General features: G+C 42.6%; 1 protein-coding gene across 2 annotated transcripts; it reads right to left on the bottom strand.

The window, feature by feature from the left end:
• Window positions 1–209: 209 nt before the first annotated feature.
• Window positions 210–13,147, bottom strand: LOC145409246 (tyrosyl-DNA phosphodiesterase 1-like). Of its 2 annotated transcripts, XM_080279730.1 has the most exons (6): window positions 13,041–13,147; window positions 10,240–10,383; window positions 9,671–9,821; window positions 2,382–2,506; window positions 1,291–1,492; window positions 210–725 (listed from the first exon to the last, which is right to left on the bottom strand). In XM_080279730.1, the coding sequence occupies exons 1-4, from the start codon at window positions 13,065–13,067 to the stop codon at window positions 2,502–2,504; spliced, it is 327 nt and encodes a 108-aa protein (XP_080135856.1). In that variant the 5' UTR covers window positions 13,068–13,147; the 3' UTR covers window positions 210–725; window positions 1,291–1,492; window positions 2,382–2,501. The 2 variants fall into 2 exon arrangements, with proteins under 2 accessions (XP_080135856.1, XP_080135857.1); XM_080279731.1 differs by lacking the exon at window positions 9,671–9,821.
• Between the last annotated feature and the right edge of the window lie 765 nt (window positions 13,148–13,912).

Genomic DNA, 13,912 nt, shown 5'->3' with positions numbered 1-13,912 from the left:
AACTACCTTACAGAAAATGCTTTATTTTACTTTGTAAGTTAATTTTCTGAATCTTTAGCATTACTTTCACTATGATTTACAAGAATAACTAGACATGCATTCTGAAATACATCAAGGATAGTTCATACATATATTCTATCATATTATCAATATATAGATATATATATATATATATAAACGTGGAATAGAGAGAGAGAGAGAGAGAGAGAGAGAGAGAGAGAGACATTTATATATACAAGTCTATGTCAGAAATATATGTCTTAAGTACAAGGGTAGCATAAGTTTAAAGTGTATGTGTAAATTATCAGTTAAAATAAGTTTTCAGCATAATTAGTTTATAGTAAATAATTCCACATGAGTTATTTACACACATATGCACATACAAATATACATAGCAGTAGTTTTGGAAGCAGCAGCACACCAACTGCATAACTGAGGGTGGTAAAGCTGGACCAACTGGATACCCCCCCATGCTGCCTTGGAGAGACTGTGTGAGGTCAAGATGAAACACTCGCTGGTGTCAATATCACCCCTGGTGGCGGCATAAGACTGTGTGAGGTCAAGATGAAACACTCGCTGGTGTCAGTATCACCCCTGGTGGCGGCATAAGACTGTGTGAGGTCAAGATGAAACACTCGCTGGTGTCAGTATCACCCCTGGTGGCGGCATAAGTCTTTGGCTGTGGCATGTCACGAGGCAGGTTTTTATTTTCACCTTGCCACATGCTGGAAAGAAAAAATCATCATATATTTCCTGTACTCACTACAACCATTATCATATCATCATCATCATCATCATCATCATCAACATCATCCAGACCTTCTTTCCCACCCTAGGGCAGGGTGAGGAGTAGCAATGTCCAGACAGCCCAAATTTGCCCAGTCCAATGGGCCAAGCTTCCATTCACTCATCATTCAAGCCCCTGAAATCCTGGCTCTATCAGATACACCAAAAACATTCACCAGGTTCTGTAGCTTCAAATAAACGTATCCGATTGTATCATCTATATTATATACATGCTACTGCTATATCTATTATGTTGCTATGCTGATAATGCTTTTGCTACTTATGACTTTTTTTGGAACTTAAACACTGTACTATTTGACAGCCTCATGTGTGTAATTCAGTTAACTTTAATCATGAGGCAGGAATGAGTTTCACTGGTAGTATAAGCTTACAGTGTAAGTGTAAAATATCAAAATAAGTTTTCAGTATAATTAGTAGAGTTAGTAAATTATTACACATAAGTTATTTAAACACACACACACACACACATACATATATACTCACCAGTAATTTTGGTAGGAGCAGCACACCAACCTCATAACTGAGTATAGTCAATCAGGCCTGACCAGATACCTCCCCTCATGCTGCCTTGGAGAGATTATGGGAGGTCAAGATGAAGTACTCAGCAGCAGTGTCATGCCTGATGGTGGCATGTCTTGGTATGTGGCGTGTGATGAGTTAGTTTCTTTTGTCACTTCACCACAAGCTGGAAAGAAAAATTCATCAGATTTTTCCTCTGCTCACTACAGCAATATATCATCTATATTATATTTATTATATACATGCAACCATTATATCTATTATGTTGCTATGCTAATAATGATTTTGGAGCTTAAATAGTGTAGTATTTGACAGGCCAGTGTAAGTCATGTTGTGTGATATTCAATGAAGTGTAATCCTGAGGCAGGAAGGAGTGTCACTGGTTACTACAGTTGGTTTGTGTTCAATTGGCAGTGCTGGGCTATTCTGGCAACATAAATACTATGACATGGTTGTAGGAAAATCACTGAGCCTATGATATGAGGTATGAATGAGTGTCCTTGGTTACTGATCCAATTAACCATCAACTGAGCTGAAAAGGGCTATAAAACACTGTCAGATGAAGCCAACCAGCTACTGCCACACTGAATCTTCACTCTAAATACACTTCCTTCTTCATTAACTAAAAGCGTGTATGTACAGGTGAAGTGGAGGGAGGGAGAGGGAGGGGAAGACCGAGGATGAGGTGGAGGGACAAAGCTGAGAGGTATATGAGGGAGGGGGGAGTAAGCTGGGGGGAGGGCAGTCAAATGGTGGGTGACAGAGTGACTTGGAGGCGTTTTGTCTGCAGCCACCCTTTGTGGGATTAGGGTGTCGGGCTATAGATAGATAGATAGGTTAGATAACACCACATGTCCACTATGCATGGTGGCAAGGAGGGACACCTTCACATGGTGGCACTGATGTAAGTGGGTGGCTCCATGTCCAACCAGTGTCCTACAGCTGCCTCCCTCCACAAGGCAGACTGCAGCAAGATGGGCACTACATCCTGCAGTCCACTGGGTTTGTGTCCACATGAACCCCTGGCCACAACAACAATGACCAGATATACTTACTGGTACAGACTGTGGCTCCACAATTGGACATCATACTTTGCCCGAGATAGAAACAGGCCACGCCCTCCATGCCGTCCCTCAATGCCACTCCTCACATTATCTTCACTCGGGAAGTTGATGTTAACCTGAAAAATAATGAAATATAATAATGCAATTTCTTTCCAACACAACCTTACCTCCTGCCTCACTGATGGTAAATAATTTTCTCTCCTCTCTCTCTCTCTCTCTGTGCCCCATTTCTGCCTTCCACCTCCCCCCACCCCTCTCTTCCTCTTCCCTCACCATTTTTAACTTTTCTCATTAATTTTATTGTAATGTCCTCTCCCCCGTCTCTCTCTTGCCCTCTTCCTCCTAGCTCCCCCCCCTTCTCTCTTATTTTTTATTATTTTTATTATTCATTTTTAAAGGCTCCAACATGCTTGCATGTGTTGGCCTTGGTCACCTAATGGCGGCTCTCCACGCTGCACGATGCATTGCAGCCTCCCTGTTCAGTCCCTTAACCCTAAGGTCACACTTAATGTCCTCGTCCCATGTCTTTCTCGGTCTACCCCTCATAACCCCACCCCCAATATTAACACTTCTCACCTTCCTCACCCAATTATCATCCCCCATCCTCTCCACATGTCCAAACCACCTCAGTCTACCTCTCCTCATCACAACACCAATACACTCCAGTCCCATCCTACCTCTCAACTCTTCCATTGTAAACCCAGCCCCTCCAGGCCTTGGACGCAGGGACGCACTGCATCCACCTAATCATTGTCATTTCTGTACGTCTGAGCCGGCGAATATCTTCCTCCTTCACTGCCTAGGTCTCACTGCCATACAGCATTACACTCCTAACACATGCTGCATACAAAGACCCCTTAGCACGTAGGGAGAGCCCTCTCAATGTCAGGAGAGGCAAGAGCTCCCTGAACTTCTTCCAACCACTTCTCACCCTAGCCACAGAGCTAGCTCCAGCCCCACCTCCAGCACACAACATGTCTCCCAAATAAAAAAACTCTTCCACACACTCAAGAGATTCACCAGCAAGTTCAATCCTTTCACATCTGACAATCTCCACCTGCTCACCCGGCACGCCGTACACATAAAATCAGCATTATCTCGCAGTCTACCTCTGATACCACTACATCTCTTATGCACCCACTTATCACACACACCACACAAGATGGAATTACTTCCCATGCCCTTGTGGCAAACTGCACATGGCCATTCTCCCTCGTCTTTGACAGTACCGCCACCAACCCTAGATATCATCACTTTTGTTTTATCTGCATTTACCCTTAAACCCTTGTGCCCCATACCATCTCTCCACTTCCTAAACCTTTCCTCCGCCTCCCTTTCATTCTCTGCAATCAACACCAAATCATCAGCATACAACAACTCCCACGGGAGTCCGTTTCTAATGTCACGTGAAAGGGCTTCAAGTACCATGATCAATAACATGGGACTCAAGACTGACCCCTGATGCACACCAACATTCACGAAAAACTCATCACTCAAATCTCCATTCACTCTCACCTGGGTGTGAGCACCCACATACATGGCCATAACCACCCTAACCAGCCACTTCTCCAAGCCAAGCTTTCTCATTGCCCACTTCACCACCTCTCTAAGGACTCTGTCAAAGGCCTTTTCCAAATCAACAAAAACAAAATAGAGATCCCTTCTCCTACCCATATATTTTTCCTGAAGCTGTCGAACAATGAATATGGCATCAGTGGTCCCCCTACCTGGCATAAACCCAAACTGCATCTCATCAATATTCACTCTTTCTCTAATCATACCTTCTAGAATTCTCTCCATTACCTTCATTATCTGATCTAAAAGCTTTATACCTCTATAATTTCCTCTTTCCAGGGCATCACCCTTCCCTTTATACACATTTACAATTACACTCTTCAGCCAATCATCTGGGACAACACACTCATAAATAATCCTATTTATCAGGTCAGTGACTAAACTCACCCCTATATCGCCTGAGGCCTTCAACATTTCGGCAGTCAACCCAGACACACCTGCTGCCTTCCCCACCCTCATCCTGCCTATTGCCTCACTCACAGTAGCAGTATCAATCAAAGGCCAAGGGCCAGACACTGGATCTGCTGGCTCCAAACCTTCCCTGTCCCAGTCAAACTCCTCATTCAACAACCGGTTATATCTCTCTAATAATGCAGTCTCTCCCATATGGCCACACATCCTTACCTCCTGCCTCACTGATGGTAAATAATTTCATCTCTCTCTCTCTCTCTCTATTCCAACTGCCCTTCCTAGAGACTACACACTGCCCCAGCCACACTACACTGCACGCTGCTTCACTACCCTTCAAAACACAGCTAACAACCCATTCAGTCCCTCTGCCTGTACTACCCATCTGTGTTTTTACTGCTGTTCTTGTAGTAGTAGTAGTAGTAATGGAAGTGAGAGAGAGATGTTCTGGGTGTACCTTCCTCTGTGATAATGTGGGGGTGTGTTTATTGTTGTGGTGGTAGTAGAGAGAGAGAGAGAGAGAGAGAGAGAGAGAGAGAGAGAGAGAGATGTTCTGGGTGTACCTTCCTCTGAGATAATGTGGGGGTGTGTTTATTGTTGTGGTGGTAGTAGTGAGAGAGTGAGAGAGAGAGAGAGAGAGAGAGAGAGAGAGAGAGAGAGAGAGAGAGAATGATGACAAAGATACTGCTGCTGCTGCTGGGTGGTAACCATATAGCCATATTATGGTGCCTGGTGGTTTAGTGGGTAATTACAGCGCTCCAATCGGATTGAGCTGGTGAAGGTTTATATCCAAGGGGTGGTTGGGGTCTATTGCTCATGTAATGCCACTCAGGGATGAGTGAGGCTGGTCGCTCTCATTTTAAATGTCAGGACCAACTTGCCTAGCCCCGGGCTCCTACCCTCCTCATGGGGCAACACAGGATTACATGATGGATGGAATACTGATAATAATAATAATAATAATAATAATAATAATAATAATCCATCCATCCATCATCCAATCCTACATTGCCCCATGAGGAGTGTAGAAGCCTGGGGCTAGGCCATTGGTCCTGACATTTAAGATGAGAGTGACCAGCCTCACTCATCCCTGAGTGGCATTACATGAGCAATAAACCCCAACCATCCCTTGGATATAAACCTTCACCCGGCTCAATCCGACTGGAGTGCAATAATTACCCACTAAACCACCAGGCGCAAAAAATTTGGTTATATGGTTACCACCCAGCGCAGCAAATGGTTTCCTGGTGTTCAGGAAACCATTTGGCTTGTCACTCAGTGTAGTCACCCACAGGCAGAAGGAAGAGGAAAGAATGAAGGAAAGAAAAATAGAAGAGGGAGTGTTAAGTCACCCGTAGGCAGAAGGAAGAGGAAAGAACGAAGGAAAGATAGAAGATGGAAGGAAAGAAGGATGGAGGAGAGGAAAGGGCAGGCACCCAACAGCAGCACTACATCGATTGGGTGGATGGTGAGCGCCCCCACCCACCACTAAATAATAATAATAATAATAGTAATAATAATCATAATCATCATCATCATAACAATAAATACTAATAATAACAGGAATGATAAGAACAAGGGGAATACCGTGAACCGGGGTGACTTCGGACGATTTTGAAGTTTTTTTCATCCTGACACAATTTATTTTGGCCAAAATACTGATGTTAAGTATTACATACGTACGTGAGCCAATAACCTGTAGGTATCTAACAGCTTGATAATCTCAGTATCTCCATCTAGACGTAGTAAAATATTTTATAGGTGTCCGAGGTCACCCCGGACTGGGGAGACTTCGGACAGCCTTGGGGTGACCCCGGACACTCATTAGAAATGCACTGAAATGGGCCCCTAGTAGCTCAGCTGAATGTTTGGACAGTTCTGGGGGGTCTTCGGACACTGCGCGACTTTTAAAAAAATTGCTGAAAAAAATACAAAAAAATACAGAAAAATTACAAGTAAATAGTACAGTGATATATAGCAAAAATAGATGAAAAAATAAATTTTTCATTGACTTACAACCCCAGTTTAGTTGATTATACATATACATTATAGGGAGTACATTCCCACGCTATGCGCAGGTTTAAAGGCACGATTGTGACTGACTGACAGGATGGTTTAAAGCGTGCCGGCTATTTAAATGCCTAATTAAAGGGAACTTGGAATGGAGGAACAGAAGATAGGAAGGAAAGAGCTAAAGAGTGAAGGAGCTTGGGAAGGAGAAACATGAGGAGTTAGGAATGGAAGGGGGAAGTAGATGAGGAACAAGAGGAGGGAGTGGACACAAACTATAAGGATATCATACCGGTACCATATGGTAACTTAAATAATATGTGTTCTCACATTGCACAAAACCAATTAAACTAAATAATATCTCTTCTCAGACTAGAAATGTGACATAAATACCCGGTACAGAACGAATGCCATTCTGTGAGATCACAGTGACTTACTGTGGCCATGAATTAACATAAAGATTGAAAATCATATCTTCTCCTTTTTCAAGAACAGACTAGAAATATGACAAGAATAAGGCACAATAACTAGAAATATTACAACAAAGTGAACAACTGGAATTCTAAGAGATCACACAATGACTTACTGTGGCCATGAGGTAACATCTAGATCAAAAATCATACGTTCTCGTTTGTCCAGGATTGGCTCCTGTAAGTACATTACTATGTCTGACTCGTCTATGGCACACATTTCATCACCTGGAACATTAGAAGTTACAAACACATTCTTTTGTACCTCTTACATGTTTTAAGAACCTAACTTTCAATGTTTGTACATCAATGACAATAGCAACAAAATACTTCCTCCTCTTTCCTGTCTCATCTGAAAGTTGTACAATCACCCAGTCATGTAGCTTAGGATTACGTGTTGGGCCTACATCTGTCTCTGCTGTCTCAGTTGTAGTTCTGGTACCAGTACCGGTACCAGTACTTGTTACTGTTGCTTGCGTCATAGCTGTCCCATCAGTGCTGGTACTTGCCTCTAATTCTTGTGTCTCAAGTGTCCCATCATTACTTGCCCCTGCTGCTTCAGGAGAATCTTCTTCTGCTTGATTCACTGGCTGTATTTGCAGGTCCTCACCATCCATATCTATGATAGGGCGCTCTACTTCACTAAGTATTGCAGCAGTACCGGTACCAGTATTGGATGACTCAGAATCTGTGCTTACAGTTCCCTCTTCTCTCATTTCCCTTAGTCACTTAGCTGTTACACTCTTGCCTGCAGGCACTTTTAGTTTCCTCTTCCTCTGGCATGATTGCTTCTTTCCATATCGCATTTCCGATAGAACACTGACCAGTGACTCATCAAAATGTGATGCAAAATCACTACCGGTGGTAATACTGGCACTTGAATTTCTTGCAGGTACATGTGGGGTTGTTGCATAACCCGAGGTAGATGCTTGAGATGAGGCATTGGTACTGGTACCGGTATCAGTGTTAATCTCTGAAGTAACAGTGGTACCGGTATCAGTACCGGAATCAGTGTGTTGTGGTAGACGAGCTAGTACCTCCTGTTGGTTAAGTGGCGTTATCCCACACTTGCGAAAGCCATTCATGATATTCTTCATAATATTATCGCTTATTCTATTGAGCAGTTGTCCTAGAAGCTTTAGGAACTCTGATTTTGGAAGGGACACACTTCTTCTTCCAATACTTGATGTTTTGAATTCACTTAGAATTTTACGCCAATGAGTTTTCACTGCACGGAAGACAGCAACATCTAAGGGTTGGGTGAGATGTGTAGAATTGGGGGGCAATAAAACAAAATCAATGTTGTGCTCCTCACAAGCTTCCACAACAGACAGAGAAAGGTGGCTAGCTTAATTATCCCCTATGAACACTACTTTGCCATCCTGACGTTTTGCATGAGGTAATCCAACTTTAAAGAACCAGTCCTCAAACGTATTACTGTCGAACCACCCGCTCTCTGTCCTGTTGTATCGCACATTTGAAGGGCCACCTTCTGTCCAAGTGTCATACAAGTTTACTGCCTTGTACACCACATAAGGTGGAAGCATCTTTCCAGACCCGGAACAAGAGAACATGATGGAGATGTTGGATTTTGTGTGGTTCATTACCCTCTCTGGATATCTGGTACCTCGGCGAACTAAGATTTTCTTGTTTCCTGGGTCATCAGAGAGATTGGTTTCATCATAGTTAATGATGTTACTAGGAGGCACATCTTTCAGTGTTTTGTCAAGATTATCAACATATTGATTGATTTCAATTGGACCAACTTTAGCACGTGCAACTTTAATATTTTGAGATATCCTCTGAGCCAATTTGTTTTTGTGGCGCAACAGAAAACACGAACTCCAATCAGTTCCAGGAAGATTGTTCTTGAAGCGTTTCACAGTAATCCCACGTTCGTCTAAGTAGCACTTTATTAACATTCACAGTTCAAAAGTGTCAATAGGCAGACCCCATTCTCCCAGTGTAATGACTCAGTTCACAATATGTAGTTCTTCTTCTGGAGTAAAGACAGTTTGTCCACCTGGTTTTTTTACATGTTTCTTTGTCATATAGTCATGTAAAGTACTTTTAGAAACATCATATTTCTTAGCAGCCTGTCTGACACTTAACTTTCCATCACGTACGTCTGCACTAGCACACTCTAAAAGGCTGCCACGGCGTTCCACCGTATAGTGTCTTCTACCATCACTGGTAGATACACTCACTCTCTTGTAATTTCGAGGCATTGTGGCTTAGTTCATCTCACACTTCATCTGTTATATAAATGCAAAACAAAGATAAGCATGCAGACTATGTACATTGTACAAAATATGTTTTATTACATATAAAAAAAGCAAATTAGATATGCTGTCTGACCTCAACCCTTTAAATATCCATTGTCCGAAGTCACCCCTTTAAATCCCAAAAATGCGTACACATTCACTCATGTCATGTTTACATACATTTAAAATGCAGATTTTAACCCTTTCTCTGTTCCAATCTTCAAGTTAGACGTTAAAGTAAACCTCTAAATGTGTATAAGCGTGCGGTTTGTTATGATTTGTTCACACCAGACCAAGTTTTCCTGTATTCATTTTTTTACCAAAAAATTGCATTGTCTTTATTACAATATATTCACCAGTGGAACATAATATTTTAAAAAGATAATTATACATAACATTTTACAAAACCTATGCAACATTATCCCGTTTAAAGATATACGATATCTTTCTTCGTTTAGCAGCTGCGTAGCATTTAATCTTTTTATGCAAATTTCGTCCGAAGCCACCCCGTGTCCAAATTCACCCCGGTTCACGGTAATAATAACAAGCTCACCCAGGGCAGGACACAGGGGTGACATCCACAAGCCACTGATGGACTGGGTGGGCAGCAAGTTGAAGGTGTGCACAACGAGCCTCAGTCCTTCTTTGTAGCAAAACATCATCAGTTTAGTGCGCTGGGTTGCGTATATGCTTTTCTGATGGACCTGGGACAAAACACAAGCACCACTGGTCATTTTCTAATGTGGAGGGGATGGAGAGTGAGAGACTGAGGAGGAGAGTGCATGTGAGTGAGGTGGAGGAGTGAAAGGGAGGGGGATGCCAAGGATGAGATGGAGGGATGGAGTGGAGAGGTATATCAGAGAGGGGTGTGTGTGTTGGGAGCAGGGCAGTGAAATGGCAGGGGACAGGGTGACATGGAGGCAATTTGTTTGTGGCCACCCCTTACGGGATTAAGGCATCTGGCAATAGACAGATAGATAGATACTGTCACTAGGTGTAAATGAAGATGCTAATAATTAAATGGGGGTAAGTAAATGTAAATTATGTATAAAAGAAGCACAAATGGTACTGAAAATAGGTGTAAATGGGTAAGTTGATGTAAAAAGATGCCAAATAACACACCTTAATTTCTCCGATGAGTGGATCATCAGCCGGCTCGTGGGTCTGGTTCCTCAAACACAAATAAAGGACCGTCACTGGGAGGTGGAGGACTCTGGCGGCACGGTACACCTCAGTCAGGTATTCCATGTCAACGGTACAGGTGAACTGTCAATTAGGGAAAGATAGTTTTTTTTTTTTTTTTTTAGACAAGAAAGAAGGAACCAAAGGCCAGGAGCCCACAAACGGTTCCCTCCAAGAAAAAATAAAAACAATACAAAAGAGAGCCAAATTGATGATCCGTTCATATCAAGTTACAGCTTGTGTGTGTTCATATGATGGAACTAAAAGCCATGGCTGTGTAAATCTCCATGAACTTTAGTTGTGAGGTGGGAATGACTCTCCTTGGTTACCTATCTATCTATCTATCCATCTATTGCCGGAAACCATAATCCCATATGGGGTGGCCACAAACAAATCGCCCCCATGTCGCCCTGTCCCCGGCCATTTCACTGCCCTACTCCCAGCTCACACATCCCTCTCTCATATACCTCTCCACTCCATCTCTCCATCTCATCTTTGGCCTCCCTCTCCTTCTGCCCCCTCCACCTCACTCACATACACTCTCTTAGTTAGTCGCTCACTCTCCATCCTCTCCACATGGCCAAACCACCTCAGTGTGTTTCTCCTAACGCTTCCTGTCACATCCACGTCCACACCACAACGCTCCTTCACTTCCTCATTTGTCAGTCTGTCTCTCCATGTGACTTGGTTATCAGCCAATATAAAATTTATCTTCCAGTCCGAATTCACTTGTCCAGCAACAGCGGTGAAAGGAACAGGTCTCCCATAAGCTGAATTGAAAAATATATAAAAACAGCAGTAGGGTTAAATGGGTTTAAGAAAATGGTATGTAATAAAGGAGTTAATGAAGTTTATTCATTTGTTTTTGAAGGCTCCAACATGCTTGCATGTGTCGGCCTTGGTCACCAAATGGCGGCTCTCCACGCTGCACGATCCATTGCAGCCTCCCTGTTCAGTGCCTTAACCCTGAGGTCACACTTAATGACCTTGTCCCATGTCTTTCTCGGTCTACCCCTCGTAACCCCACCCCCAATATTAACACTTCTCACCTTCCTCACCCAATTATCATCCCCCATCCTCTCCACATGTCCAAACCATCTCAATCTACCTCTCCTCATCACAACACCAATACACTCCAGTCCCATCCTACCTCTCAACTCTTCCATCGTAAACCCAGCCCCCCAGACCTTGCACGCAGGGACGCATTACACATCCACCTAATCATTGTCATTTCTGTACGTCTGAGCCGGCGAATATTCTCCTCCTTTATCATAAACTGAATAACTTTATCTGTGAACAGTTGGGTAGGGACACCTTCACGTGGTGGCAGTGATATAACCACCTGGCTCCAATGCCTAAACTCCTTCCCCATCCTCCAAATAGAGGAATGTGCACTGCAGGGGAAAGACACCTTTGGCTTACAGGACTCCAGTCACAGGACAGGGCAGGAGAAGAGCAACATAACCAGGCAGTGGAACTGTCTAGTTATTTCAGTGCTACCATATGAAGCGTCTCTCTCTCTCCATCACTAAAAATAATTAATGCACACACACACACACACACACACACACACACACACACACTAGACATGTTGTGATAAAAGATATAAAAGTGGAAGTAAAGGAAGTGTAAAAATTACTAGAAACTCAAGATGTAAGGAAAGCCCCAGGATCAGATGGAATTTCTAATTAGGTACTGAAGGAATGCAGAGAACAACTGGCGGATAAAATTCACAGTTTAATTGTGTGTTCTCTGGAAGAGGGGAAAGTGCCTCAAGAATGGAAGAGGGCAAATGTGGTACCAATTTATAAGGGAGGAAACAGGGAAGAACTCCTGAATTATGGACCAAAGTCCCTAATCAGCATGGTGGCAAAATTGTGTGAAAGAATTCTGAAAGACAGATGGATAAAATATCTGAAGGAGATGAATATTTTGGCTGATAGTCAGTTTGGATTCAGAAGTGGAAGGTCATGAGTATCCAACTTGTTGAGCTTTTTACTCAAGAGTGATTGACGTGGTACAGGAGAGAGATGGTTGGGTGGATTGTGGGTACAGTATTTACATTTGGAAAAAGCCTTCAACAAGGTACCCAAGAGACTAATGTCACCTGAAAAACACATTAACAAGACAGTTAGACAGACATAAACTCCTGACTAACATATGAGTAGCATTTCATTACATGGATGAGATGATGAAAAAATTGATAGTGGCAATGATCCACCCCAGGTTAGAATATGCAGCAGTAGTGTGGTGCCCACACAAAAAGAAAGATATAAACAAGATTGAGAGAATACAAAGAACAGCAACCAAGATGGTCCCCAGTCTGGCAGACCTGTCATACAGAGACAGGCTGGAAAAACTGGATTTGCCTTCCTTAGAGGAAAGAAGAAAGAGAGGCGACATGATTGCATTGTTCAGGACCATGGTGGGAGTAGATAAAATTGACAAAGAAGATCTGTTTGTATGGGATAAGAGAGTAACAAGAGGGCACGGAATGAAACTAAAGAAGCCAAGCTGCTTGAAGGATATCAAGAAAATAATTTTCCTTATAGATGTATAGACCTGTGGAATAGCCTGGACAAAGAGATCGTCCAGTCTAAAAACTTAAACAAGTTTAAAGCTAAATTTGACTTATTGAGAAACAGCGACGGCACCCCACGAGTGTAGCTCATTTCCTGTACATCACAATTAGGTACACACACACACACACACACACACACACAAAGCAAAAGAAAACATACCTGTGCTGACTCAACCAATGTCCCCATTGCTGAACTCAGCAAAGGTGGGGCCTGCTGGAAACTTGGTTTGAAAACAAACCAAATGGCTCACTGGCCCTGAGTCATGCCATACAGGCTGAGCTGGAAAAAAAAAAAAAAAAATCATAATGATCATCATCTAAGGTGAGGTAGGGCACCGAGAACTAGAAAAATTTTAGAACTATATATTCAAATTTTTCATATGTCACTAAATAAATGAACAAATAAATGAAGGGAAGAATTATGGTCTATTGTTTTCATGTGAGGCAATTTGGCCACAAGTACACCTTCAAGTTGTGGTTGTATGAAAGTCAATGAGCCTTGGTTATGAGGTACTATAGGAATGAATCTCCTTGGTTACTATAACTTGTTTGCTTTCATCTGATGGGAGTAAGACACATGGATCTACAAACCCCAACCAATCCTCAGAGCTGCTGCCCACTCTCCCAGAGCTGCTGCTCAATGGGCACAGCTCTCGTATTTGAAGTGGAGGGTTACAGCAACAGCTTCTTGCCAGCTGACTGTTCTGTCTCCAGCTCTGCCTGTTTCCTTTTTGTAGAGCGCGGGATCACTGAAACATCATCATCATTATCAATAAATTAAAGAAAAAGAGGAATATATGACATAAAATGGAAACTAGCAACAAGCTCATGAGTGGTCCAGTTCCATCAACTGGGAAAAAAAAGGAAAGAAAAAAAAATGTACATTACCATTAGGGCTTCCTTCTTCTCTTTTTTCCAGAGTGTCACTGGTGAGTTTGTAACCCTTTTCCTTAATAATTTATACTGCACATTGCACCATAATATCTTCATTTATGTTACTGATGTCAACACTGAAGGCATATAATCAGCATG

This window comes from Coenobita brevimanus, chromosome 80, assembly GCF_032717465.1.
Source record: "Coenobita brevimanus isolate Jiangsu-jjx chromosome 80, ASM3271746v2, whole genome shotgun sequence".
In the NCBI taxonomy this organism is placed as follows: Eukaryota; Metazoa; Arthropoda; class Malacostraca; order Decapoda; family Coenobitidae; genus Coenobita; species Coenobita brevimanus.
The sequence above is the reverse complement of the archived record's forward strand: the minus strand, read 5'-3'. Positions and strand labels throughout refer to the sequence as shown.